The sequence below is a fragment of the Lynx canadensis genome, chromosome F1 (assembly GCF_007474595.2).
Source record: "Lynx canadensis isolate LIC74 chromosome F1, mLynCan4.pri.v2, whole genome shotgun sequence".
Taxonomy (NCBI): Eukaryota; Metazoa; Chordata; class Mammalia; order Carnivora; family Felidae; genus Lynx; species Lynx canadensis.
Window position 1 is genome coordinate 47766528 of NC_044319.2, and position 13201 is coordinate 47779728.

Consider the following 13201-nt stretch of genomic DNA (forward strand, 5'->3'; position numbering starts at 1 on the left):
AGCACTTCGATTCTCTTTCAGACAGTCTTTTTTTCTTCTCCGTTTCGTCATGATGGTGGCTACAGTCCCGACGCGCTGTTTCCACCGGCCAGTGAGTCTCTATGAGCGTCCCTAACCCCCTAAAGAAATAGGTGTGGGGCAGGGCCGAACCCTCGAGGCCAGCAGGGGAGGCGTCGGTGGGCCTGCACGGCTGTTTAACTACACGTGGGCCGCGCTGACCCGGACTCTGCGCTCTGGGGCCGCGGGGCTTGGGAGCACGCGCGCGGCCCCGCCGACGAGACCGGCGGCGGCGCGGGCAGCCCGGCGGGGCGGGGCGAGGCGGGCCAGGCGGAGCAGGGGCCGGGCGTGCGGAGGTAGGACCCGCCGGCGGAGGCGGGCTCTCCGCGGCCGCGGTCGCCGCGCTCTCCGCTCGCCGCGGGCCGGCGCTCCGATCATGTCCTGGTGGCGCGCGGCGCTGCCGGGGACGCGGCTGATCCGGCGCGGGAGCGGCTCCGCGCGCCAGCTCGGCCGGGCGGCCGGAGCTGCGGCCTCCGGGTACGGGGTCGGCGTGGCGCGGAGGCCTCGCGGGGGTCTGGACCAAGCGGTGGGCGCGGGGGCCTCTTCCCCTGGCGCCGGGGTGGGGGGCCCTCGAAAGTGGCGGGAGCTCAGGAAGGGTGGGGGGAGAATGGAGCCCTAAGCGGTTGTGTAGACTGACGGCTTCTGTGACCCTTAGGATGGAAATACCCGAGTCGTGGTCACTTGCCCTCCCCCCCCCCGCCCTCCCCGCATAATAAATTGGGATTTCAGATAAACAGAGAATATTTGTTTAGTCTTAGTGTATCCCAAACGTTGCACGAATCATACTTGGACTAAACAGTCACTTGCTCTTTATATGAAGTTCTAATATAATCGAGCGTTCTGCATTTTTATTTGCTAACAAAACCTGGCAAGGCTGCTGCAGGAAGTGAAAGAGCCGCTTCCTTGCTAAATGGCCAAGTGTTTGAGGATGGGGATTGTGACTTAGGCTGATGTCGCCTCTGGCTAGACCGAGGATTGCTTTCCTTGTACTTCCCCAGTGCTGTGGAGGATCCACTGCCTGGGCTGATGCTGTGTCACCCACAGGCCCCCGCCGCTGCTCCAAGGTGGTTCTGCCAGCTGGCATATCTGTGCCTGCCACCATGCATCCATCCTTCTGTCTTGGAGTCTCTTTCTGCTTACTTGGTGTGGTAACTCCGACCAGTTCTGCAAGACTCCACAAACTTATTTTTTTTTTTTTAATTTTTTTTGACGTTTATTTATTTTTGAGACAGAGAGAGACAGAGCATGAACAGGGGAGGGTCAGAGAGAGAGGGAGACACAGGCTCCGGGCTCTGAGCTGTCAGCACAGAGCCCCACGCGGGGCTCAAGCTCACAGACTGTGAGATCATGACCCGAGCTGAAGTCGGACACTCAACTGAGCCACCCAGGCGCCCCAGACTTCTTATTTTTAATGTTTATTTATTTTGAGAGAGAGAGAGAGAGAGAGAGAGAGAGAGAATGAATCCCAAGCAGGCTCCATGTGGTCAATACAGAGTCCCAGGTGGGTCTCCATCCCATGAACTCTGAGATCATGACTTGAGCCAAAATCAAGAGTCCTACGCTTAACTGACAGAGCCACCGGGCGCCCCAAGACTCCAGGAACTTTTGATTAACTTTATTGGCTAAGTTGGTGACCCACTTGGGAAGGTGCTAATCACTAATCACGTGGTATTAATTATTTGACTGACAGGTCCTTGGGTGTTTTTTTCCAATGATATGTATTCCTGGAGCATTTAGCATTTTGCCTACTTAGTATCTAGTAGGTGCTCCATAAATGTGTTCTGGCGAGTGGGTACATGAGTACTGAAGTGAAAAGTTGCTTGTGCGCTTCTCAGTTGATGTCCTTTTCTTTATTGGGTAATAACTTTTGCCAAGCTTAACCAGAATTGGAGGAGAAAGTTGCTTTCCAGAAACTTATTCTTTTATTTGGTGGGTAGAGGGTGATATTTCAGATGCATCTCCTAACTCCTCTCACTCCCCAAGGAAACATTCCTGTGAAGGTTCTGTTGAAACTGCTTCAATAGTAAATATTGTAATAGATGTTTTGGGGATGACAATTAGATGTGGGACTGGAGATGAATGGAACTTGTTTTCTTAGTTGATAAACCAGACAGGTTGCTGATTTATTACATTAAAGCACCTTCTTAGGTCCAGGTCAGTGCTACTTACTGCCCCTGCCCCCTTTTTCCCCCCTGGTTTAGGCTCCAGGAACTCAGCCTGCTTTTTTCTTGATTTGCACCCTCTGCTGTCTTCCTACACTTGATCTTAGCCAAAAGGCCGAGAAGCGATTCTGCTGTCTTCCTAAGTTGGCTGCAGTCTCCCTAGTTTGCTACTCCTAACCCTTTCCTGAGATAAGTGCACAGGCCCTTTTTGTTTTAAATATTTCCTTGCCAACCATTGGGAAGCAAGGAATAATAGATTGTAAACATTGGGGAGTTCTAATGTTATAATGTTCCCTTGGAGTGGTCTCTGCTTCTAACTTTTTGTAATTACTGAAGGTGATGTTTGCTATAGCATCCTTATTCTAAGTGCATAGGCATGGCTATATAGATCAGTTACTCATCCTCCAAGGATAACATATAAAAATCTATTTTTTTTTAAAGTAAGTTCTATGTCTTGATGTGGGGCTGAAACAACCCCAAGATCAAGAATCACATGCTCTACCGACTGAGCCAGCTAGATGCCCCCAACATTTAAATTTTAACACTCACAGTGAATGAATGAAATGTTTAGAGGGAGATTTTTTTTCTACCAAAACTTGAGTTTTGCAACATAATGGTAAGGAAAATATTTTTTGAAATATTTGAAGCTTCAATTCTTTATCTTACTCTCTTAATCTTTATATAATTTGAGTAATTCTCTTTTGAAACCTGGATTATTTTATGATTCTTTTGTAAGATTTGTAATTCTACTCTAATTAGTTTGCATCCGGATGCTGGATATGGTTTGGACAATGCAGTAAGGCCTGGCTGATGATGAAAGATAGGTGGATGGGTAAAGGTTTTAGGCATAGGCATAGAGATTTGGTGATACAAAACTAGTCAATTTTTAGTGACTATATTCCTGTTACAATGAATGCCCCTTTTACAAGCTCCCAGCAGCTAGGTTTTGGATAATAAATATCTAGAGGATCCCTGTAATTAGGGAATAATATTAGTAATGTTAAACATTATTGAACATTTACTGTGATCAAGGCACTGTTCTACTTTTTATCAATTCATTTAATCTTCATAAAACCCTTTGATGCAGGAGTGACTATTATTCCCATTTTACGGATTGGGAAACTTGTAGCTATGGATGTTGTGGTTGAGATACCTTAGTTTCCTTAAAATCTTTGAATCTTTGTAGATTGTCTGTTTCACAGGGTGTGCATGGAGATTTAGCATGTTTTAATAAGAAAATGGGAACTGTATGTTTAAACTAATGGTCAGGTCATAAGATCAGTCTTTAGGACAGTCTGAAATTTGGTGTTCAGAAATAAGAGTGCACCAGGCTTTAAACACAGTAAATGCGACTTACCCAAATAATTAAGGACATTAGGAGGCTAGTTAGAGAAGCACACAGTCCCTTTTGGTTTTAGTAAACAAATACTTTGTACACTGATATTTTGTACTAATAATAAGTAAAATTATTTTTTCTGTTTCATAGATTTGGATCTATATCTGCATATCAGGTTTTATTCAAATGGATCTTGTCTGATATATTGTCTTTAATGATATGTTATCTTTAATGTTTAAAGCTACATTGCCTTTTAAAATTCTTTTTAGGATGGGGAACAGCACATCATCATCTTTGGGGAAGTCAGCAACTGCTCCTGTGAATCAGATTCAAGTGAGTGATGTGGGAGATGTAGGAAAAAACTTTCCTATGTGGAAAAAGAATTATGTCTTATACATTTAATGTGCTTTTTCAGTATCCGAACTGACATAGTTCAGCAAATGAATTACTAAGTATATATTTTAAAATCTGCTCTCAAAATAATCCATGTGGCAGGAAAGTTCTAGATCATTTTGGTAGTCACAATTTATGAGATTTATTATTAATAGAGCCTTTACTCCCTCTAAGTTGGATCTGTGAAGTTAGCTCCTCCTTTCCATCAGACCTAACTCAGGTCTACTTTTGATAGCAGTCAAGCTGTTTTTAGCTAGGGATCGTGTTTAATTTTGGCCTGGGAAGCTGTTTAACAGCTTTCTTCCCTAACACAGAACTTTGTATGCTGTAGTTACTCTATAAATGATCCCCTCAGGAACACCGTGTGCTGCTGTGTACTATTTTCCTCTCTTTCACTGCAAGCCCCAGTTAATTTTGCCTCAGAAAACTTCTCTTGTGTGTATGTTTTTCTTCCCTTGTAGTCTACAACACATACTCATGTTTATCTTTCTCTGTTCTTCATCACCAACCACCACCACATATAAACATTTCTGCCTTTAATTTATTCGGCTAAAAAACAGCTGATGAATGTAACAGCAATGTTAGAAACCTGTTGTGAGGGAATTGCCTCTTTGAAAAGAATACAAAATCATGAAAACTTAGCCAGGTTGAGCTTGAGAGAAGGTGAGAAGGATCACTCGAGGAACTGTCACCGTCATCTTGAGTTTCAACTCACTTTGGAATCTCTTCACTGCTTTTACTGCGTGTCAGCACCCGGGATGCTCAGCTCTCTCTAAATGACGGTTTCAGTGTGCCTATAACCTCAGGCAGCATGGTGGAGGAAAGAGCACACAGGGTTTGGTGTTGGGACAGGTTGGGTAAAATCCTAGTATTGTTAACTTGTCAGCCTCAATTTTCTCACCTATAACATAGATTCATTAATACATTTCCAGTGTGACTGGCTTTCCCCGAGACAGACTTCTACACTAAATATTATGAATAAGCAGAAGAGAAAGCATAAAAGTAGACCCATTTGCAGATAGCTAGACTGTGCCTTAAAATCCTTCTGACACCAAAGGATGGATGTACCTTTAGAATTACTTTGCCTGGGTACTCTACCCTTTGATTTTTGGCTTTCATCTGGAAGGTGTTGCTTATGACCCACATAAGAACAAGTTAGACAGATGCTTGGGTGCTAGAGCTGTCTGTTCAGAATCTCTTGAAGGACCTGGGCATTCAAATATTTAGAGACAAAAAAGAAAACAAATTTCACAGGTGACACAAATGCATAGCAAAGTCTCATGGTCTTTGTGATAAAGGCCTGGAGAGTTGTTTCCAGACCAGGCTGATCTTAGAATCATCTGGGACATTTTTTTTTTTAATAGTTTCTTTTTTTTAAATTTATTTTCTAAAGTTTATTTATTTTGAGAGAGAGTGAGCAAGAGAGAGCACACATGCACAAGCAGGGGAGAGAATCCCAAGCAGACTCCGCATGGTCAGTGCAGAGAATGATGTGGAGCGTGAACTCACGAACCTTGAGATCATGACTTGAGCCGAAATCAAGAACCACCCAGGCGCCCCTTTTAAAAGTAGTTTCTGACTTCTGCATGAAACCCGTTGAATCAGCATTTCTGGTAGTGGGTTTTCCAGGAACAACAGTGTAAGAAGGCCTTATCAATACTGTAATAAGATTTTTTTTTTGTTTTGTCTTTTTGTTTTTGTTTTTTACTATAAAGATATACAGGAAGGAGTGGAAGTTGAGGGGTAGGTTGTTTTTTTTGTTTGTTTGTTTTTTAAGCTTATTTGCTTATTTTGAGAAAGAACACAAGCAGAGGAGGGACAGAGAAGGAAGGAGAGACAGAATCCCAAGCAGGCTCTGCACCAACAGTGCAGAGCCTGATACTGGGCTTGAACTCATAAACTGTGAGATCATGACCTGAGCCAAGATCAAGAGTCGGCTGCTTAACTGACTGAGCCACCCAGGTGCCCCAAAGCCTTACATTTTAAAGAGAAATCATGTGTCAGTCCTCACCATTAAAAGTTAAAGACGGTAAGGAGTTAACTTCTGAATACCTACTGAGTATTTAAGAGGCAAGGTAACAGAGTTTAAGTGCCTGGACTGTAGAATTATACTTGCCTGGATTCAAATCCCAGCTTTCCAACTCTTATTAGATGAGGACTATGAGTAAGTCACTTAGTTTCCTCTGTGTCTCACTTTCCCCAACCGTAAAGTAGAGATAATAACTGGACCTTATCTCAGGATTATAATGAGGCTTAAATGAGTTAGTAAAGGTTAGGTGTTAAGAATTGTGTCTGGCACACAGACACGTTTGCTGGATATGAATGGGCTGTGATTATTGTTATCACTCCATGCCAGCTTTCCATCTGTTACATCCTTTTGACCTAAAAACATCCCTTGGAAATGAATAATATTCTCAATATACAGATAAGAAAATAGATGATGGGGCTTAGTTTGAGCACTGTGTCATGAGACTCCAGAATCCATACCCTTTCCACTATAATCATGATTTCTTTCCAGGAGTTAATGCCTAGAATTAAAATAATTATTTTGTTTGTTTGACTTCAGGAAACAATTTCTGATAATTGTGTGGTGATTTTCTCAAAAACATCTTGTTCTTACTGTACGATGGCGAAAAAACTTTTCCATGACATGAATGTTAACTATAAAGTGGTGGAATTGGACATGCTTGAACATGGAAGTCAATTTCAAGATGCTCTCTACAAAATGACCGGTGAAAGAACCGTGAGTATATCTTTGGTGGTGCTTTTCCCCCAAATAGGTGGTGACTTGGGTCACCTAGAGCCTGGACTGTCGTGTGAGGAAAAGTGGGCCAGGTGTTCATTCATCCTCTAAGAATTTTGTGTTGATAAAGAAATGGCAGATCTGGGAACAAGATTCAGAGACTGGATACAGCAGAGTTCATTCATTTTATTTTTATTCTTGGCGTGGTGTGTGTGTGTGTGTGTGTGTGTGTGTGTGTGTGTGTGTGTGAGTGTGTGTGTTTTGACTGGAAGAGTGGGGTGATAGTGTTGTCATGAGTGTTTGTGAATCCTTAAGGTCCTCCTGGAGCTCCTAAGATGAAATCCTTCCTCCCTTTACTTGAACAGTACAGACCAGGGGTCAGTCTTCAGGTACTGTGCTAATAGGAGTGCTTTAGTTCTTCATGTTTTTAGATTCCTGAAATTTGTCCAGTAATATGCATTTTTTTCAGTGCAATGCATTGTCAGGAAAATATACAATGTCGCCATTTCCCTTTTTGTTTCTGTTTGCATGGAAGATGTTTAATAGCATATCTTCCCTTTTAGTAAACAAAGAACCACCTACGAAAGAACCACCTAAACGTATAAACAATAACTATAGACTATTATTTTACCTTTTATATGCCATAGCAATTAGAAGCAGGGGCTTAAGTGTCAGATTGCCCTAGATTTAAATCTTAGCTCTGTCATTTACTATCATTGTGACTTTGGACAAGTTCCTGTGCCTCATTTCCCTCCAAAATAAGGCTAAAAATAGTACCTACCTCAAGGGTTGTGAAGATTTAAGTACATACTTTGTGAAAGAGGGTAGTTTGACATCTGGCGTATAAAACTACCCAGAGTGTGAGGTTCTATTATTATGTGAAATGGTCTTATACTTCTAACAAGAGAGTGATGACCTAATCTTTTGTTTATCCAACAGGTACCAAGAATATTTGTCAATGGAACTTTTATTGGAGGTGCAACTGACACTCATAGGCTTCACAAAGAAGGGAAACTGCTTCCACTAGTTCATCAGTGTTATTTAAAAAAAAGTAAGAGGAAAGAATATCAGTGATGTAGGTGCTCATAATGTTGCTAGTAAAATGTTAGTGATTTAAAATGATCATGCCTGATAATGCCTTTTAAATGTTTGAGGATGTTTTAAAAATGTAAATTATCTTTATGGGAAAGTTCTAAAACTAATGAGCAATAAATTGCTGTGGAAATCTCTTCTTCCTACTTGCCAATTCTTGAGCAAAGGGGATGATATTTAAAACTAAAGGGAGTTGTATCAAAAGATGAGGAGAGAATGTATTTTATTAGGAATTTAAATATGGGGGCACCTGGGTGGCTCAGTTGGTTAAGTGTCTGACTCTTGATGTCAGCTCAGGTCTTTATGTCAGGGTCATGGGTTCAAGACCCGTGTTAGGCTCCACTCCAGATGTGGAACCTACTTAAAAAAAAAAAAAAGCCTTTAGGAATTTGTATATGAATTTTACAACCAAGAGCTAGAAGCTAAGCATTTGGGATTCTTTATTCTGTGTAGTATTTAGAAGGAGTTAATTCCTTACCTTTTATGGCTTTCAGTGGTGAGGACTGCTTTGTAATTTTTCTCTTTAAAATGTAAGGTTCTCCCAGTTATGGTTGTCAGCTCAGTAGGGATATCCTTGTACTATATTGAGACAAACCTTCACACTTTGTACTTCTAGGGTAAGAGAAATATATTAAATTTGTCAGATGGAATGAAGTTTATTTCAGAGAAACCAAATTACTCCTTTAATGACTTAGTAGTTCCAGGGAACAGAACTGTACCTAAGGGGAAGAAATTATAAGGAGGAAGATTTCAGCATTTTATGAAAATGAGCTTTTGAAATAGTTCAGAAATGTACTTGAGATTTATTGTAAGGTGGAAAGTTCTGCTTTCCAAACTGTGTCGAAGGGTGTTGGAAATGTTCCATGAGAGATCAAAGTATTGGGTAGGAGGTTAGACTGTCCTTCTAGTAATTTCTGATGTAGATAGTCTTCGATTCTGTGACTGATTCAAACTATATCTTAGTAATAAGATATATCTTTTGGAAGTCTTGTTTTAGAATAATTAAAAATATTTTGGATACTTTATTAATCACATCCCTGTTTCAAGCTTATCAACAAGAGTTAAAAAAAATTTTTTTTAAACGTTTATTTATTTTTGAAAGAGAGCACGAGCAGGAGAGGGGCAAAGAGAGTGGGAGACACAGAATCCGAAGCAGGTTTCAGGCTCTGAGCTGTCAGCACAGTGCCTGACACGGGTCTCAAACTCATGAACCATGAGATCATGACCTGAGCTGAAGTCGGACGCTTAACTGACTGAGGCACTCAGGCGCCCCTCAACAAGAATTTTTTAAGTGCACTTCCTAGGAAGCATTTTCCTGGCTGATCCCACAGAGTCACCAGGGCAGATTGCCAGATGCTGGGAAGAGAAAACTTCTCAAAGGTGGGAGGACAATGCACTGTAAGAGAAGAGTGCTTTTGCTTTCTGGTCTAGCTGGACCAAGGAATCTGGGATAGTTCTGCAGAAGACAGCTGATAGCTTTTTTGGCTATAAGCCATCAATGATGCTTCCTCCATGGACTTATTAAATTGCCATTAGGAGACCTTGATAAAACAAGAATTTGGACTATTTCATTCTCATATGGTAAATTACAATGCTGGAATGGAAAAGAGAATGGAATGTCCTTTAGTCCTTTATTCTGCATTACGTCATGAGAAATTTTACATTTGCTATGTTGTAAAATTTTTGTTAGAGAGTAGGGAAAATATACTTGTTACCTGTGTGTTATTGTAATTTATAATAGGAAATATGTATTTGGTCTTAATCCCATTCCTGGCATACAGCCCCTAAAACCCTTGGAATTTGCTGTGATGAGAGCCATAAAGGTGTTATGTTAATGAGAAGAGAAGACTTTTGGGAACGCCCGTAAGGATGGGGTCTGGTTGCCAGCAGAACCAACCCTGTGATTACAGTGTACTTGCCTACACTGTAGGAGAGGGAGAGGGACTGGACGTTGATTGCCCTCATTGGCCAGTGATTTAACCAGTCATGACTATGCGATGAAGCCTCTATAAAAAACTCAAAGGACAGGGTTTGCAGAACTTCCAGGTTGGTGAGCACGCGGACATTCAGGGAGAGTAACATGCCCAGAAAGAGGACAGAAGCTCCCACCCTTTCCCAGTACCTTGCCCTGTATCTCTTTCACCTGGCTGTTCTTGCTGTGTGCTTTTACTTATTTTATTATTATTATTTTTTAAATGTTTATTTTTGAGAAGAGTGAGTGGGAGAGGTGCACAAAAGGGGACAGAGGATCTGAAGTGGGCTCCATGTTGACAGCAGAGAGCCTGTCTTGAGGCTTCGACTCATGAACTGTGAGATCGTGACGTGAGCCAAAATCGCTCAACTGACTGAGCCACCCAGGCGCCCCCCTTGCTATGTCCTTTTAAAATAGACCAGTAAATGGGGCACCTGGCTGGCTCAGTTAGTTAAATGTCCAACTCTTGGTTTCAGCTCAGGTCATGATCTCACTGTTCATGAGATTGAACCCCGAGTTGGGCTCTGTGCTGCCAGTGCAGAGCCTGCTTGGGATTCTCTCTCCCCCTCTCTCTACCACTTCCCTGCTAGCACGCTGTCTCTCAAATAAACAAAAAAGCCACACCAGTAATCTAGTTAAGTAAAATGTTTCTCTGAGTTGTGAACTTTCTAGCAAATCAGTTGTCCCAGGGACTGGGTTCTTGGAACCCCCATCTATAGCTGGTCAGTCAGAATAACAGATGACAACCAATGTCAGGCAGATTGGTATCTGAAGTGGGGGTTTGAGGGGCAGCCTTGGGGACTGAGCAGCTGCCCTGACGTGCCAATCCTGTTTGACCAAGACTTTTAGTTTTTTTTCTAGTTTATTTTTTTCAAGGGAGACAGAGACAGCATGAGTGAGTGAGGGGCAGAGAGCATGGGGACAGAGAATCCCAAGCAGGCTCTTAAGTGTCAGTGTGGAGCCTGACGAGGGGCTCAAACCTTTGAAACTGCAAGATCACAACCTGAGCCAAAACCAAGAGCAGGACGTTTAACCAACTGAGCCACCCAGGCTCCGCTCCCCCCCCCCTCCACGACTTTTAGTTTTAACTGAAATGGGCTAGTTAACTGTTAACTAGCAGTTAACAGTGATTATACCTTCTCTTTTCAGAGAACATTATTATTTAAGAATTTTTTTAAGTGTTTATTTTTGAGAGAGAGAGAGAGAGAGAGAGAGACAGAGCACGAGTGGGGGAGGGGCAGAGAGAGATGGAGACAGAATCTGAAGCAGGCTCCAGGCTCTTAGCTATCAGCACAGAACCCGACACAGGGCTTGAACCTGTAAACCGTGAGATCATGACCTGAGCTGAAATCAGACGTTTAACCGACTGAGCCACCCAGGCACCCCCGTCTATTTAATTTTTCATGTTACGATATGAAAAATACACTGTTTGCTGTAGCCTACCAATATTAAAAACATGGGCCATTTGTTTCTCATTTTATCACTGATCAATTTATACTTGAATCAACAACATAGCTACCAGGGAAGCTGGAAAGCTGTTAAGAAAAAAAAGGGGTATTTTGTCTTAATATATCTGGATTGTTTACTAATATAAAAATTAGCATTTGAACAATATTTTTAAAGTCACGTCTTCTTGATAAGGTTTAATATTGTTAATTACTTCTTAAGTCTAGTTTTCTCATCTGTGAAGACATGTATAACTTGTGATCTTTCTTCATATAATGACAGTCATCTTGAAATAGAGAACTATAAAGTCAACAAAAATGTCCAAATTCTTCATAGGTGCATTCTGATGTAACTTACTCTTTGCATAACCTACAGTTCAGATCTTAGCAGAAGTGTTATGAGAATTCAGAGAAAAAATAAATGTCTGCATTGGCACTAAAACAAAACTTTTTGCTGGCATAATTGATTTTTGGTGTTAACATCACTTTTCCCAAAGGTAACTCTGAGTAATTTTTTCACGAAAGAAAACTATTTTAAAACTCCTTTAGAATGTGCATTTTGGTTAAATCCAGAGATCTACAGAAGAATCCTCAACCACATGTATTTTAAATATAATTATATACAATGAGAGGCATTATAAAGCCAGTGTTAATTATCAAACTTTAATTTCATCTTATTCAAGTATTATAACATTACTAAGTGCCTTAGCTTTTATAAGACATATTATATAACCTTAAAATTCTTAGTTCGTTGAAGAAATAAAGACAATTATTTGATGTGCATAGAGTTTATTTGGTGTGTCTATCAATTTCTACAATACAGTTGACTAGAAACCGTTCCCGCAGTGTGTGTCTGTACCCCATGTCTAAAATGATGTATTCAGTATGGCATTTTGCAAGGCTAGAAAAGGAGAGAAAGTCAAAATTTCACAGTATTGGTGAAAACTTTTATCATGAAATAAATTTAATTCTTTAGTATTTCATCCATTTTCTATCAGAAAAACAGCAAAATTACATTGTTAGGTATATTATTTACAGTGAAAACTTGGAAGACTCAACAAAGCATCAGTAAGTTTATCAACAGAGCTAAGAACCCTCCCACCCCCCTTTCCAGCATCCCTTCCTTTGAAATGAAACTTGTATAAATCAAACTTTGTATCCTTAAGCACCAGCTTGACAATTTAAAGTTTTCTTTCAATTTTATAAAATATTCCTGCTTTGAAAGGCAAAGTGAATGTAAAAATGTGAATGTAATTAAACAAATCACTGTTCCGGATACTCTTTATTGCAACAATTGCAATGTTTTACAACTGTATTCACTTCTTTGAATGAATTTGCTTATAGGCTTGAAACAGTATTTGCCTTTTGTTTTCAAAAATTCCCTCAAAAAATTAATCATTTTTGAAACTGTACACCTGTATTTTTCACTCATGGTGTTTAAATATGCAGCTTGGTCCTTGGAGATTATGTTACATAAAGTCCAGCTTCTTGGATAGTTTGTTATACCAAACAATAAAAAACCTTAAACTACCACAAAATATTAGTGATGTTAACAGTCATGTATGTAGAACTTATCAGTGTACTCAGATTATCCTATTAATAGGTGCTTAAACTAATAATGTACAATCAGGTTATGAAACTCAACCGTTAAATTTCCATTCATTATGCAATGAAAGCTCTAAAGACCCTCAGAGTTCCTGTACTTCAGAAACACTAACACTATTAAGGCATTACTTAATGAACAGACCCTATGGAAAGTAACTAATATGCCTGTTGGAGAGCTAGTCATATTTTAAGGCAGTCAGAAGATTCATTTTTTTCACTTTAAGGCTCTTACATACTTAAATGTTATTCTATGCAGGCATTATTCTGTGTAATTTAAATAGTAAGTGGTCATTTATGGAAATCAAAGCCTTTATATAAAGCAAATGGACAGTTTCGAACTAGATTATAACACCCTTCCCCCAACCAATTTTTTTTTAAAAAGAGGATTTCAATCCC

The 13201-nt window shown here is 40.6% G+C and overlaps 1 protein-coding gene across 4 annotated transcripts in view; it reads left to right on the plus strand.

Moving 5' to 3' along the window:
- The window catches only part of GLRX2 (glutaredoxin 2), a 20456-nt gene continuing 7255 nt past the window's right edge, over positions 1-13201 (plus strand). The window contains exons 1-4 of one of the 4 annotated variants that reach the window (XM_030303400.1): positions 1-91; positions 3825-3888; positions 6515-6691; positions 7631-7742. In XM_030303400.1, coding sequence (XP_030159260.1) covers positions 3826-3888; positions 6515-6691; positions 7631-7742 — 352 coding nt within the window. In that variant the 5' untranslated portion in view covers positions 1-91; position 3825. Of the gene's footprint in view, positions 132-418; positions 535-3824; positions 3889-6514; positions 6692-7630; positions 7921-13201 lie in introns of those variants that run through there. The other 3 variants (XM_030303401.1, XM_030303398.1, XM_030303399.1) reach the window with 3 other exon arrangements.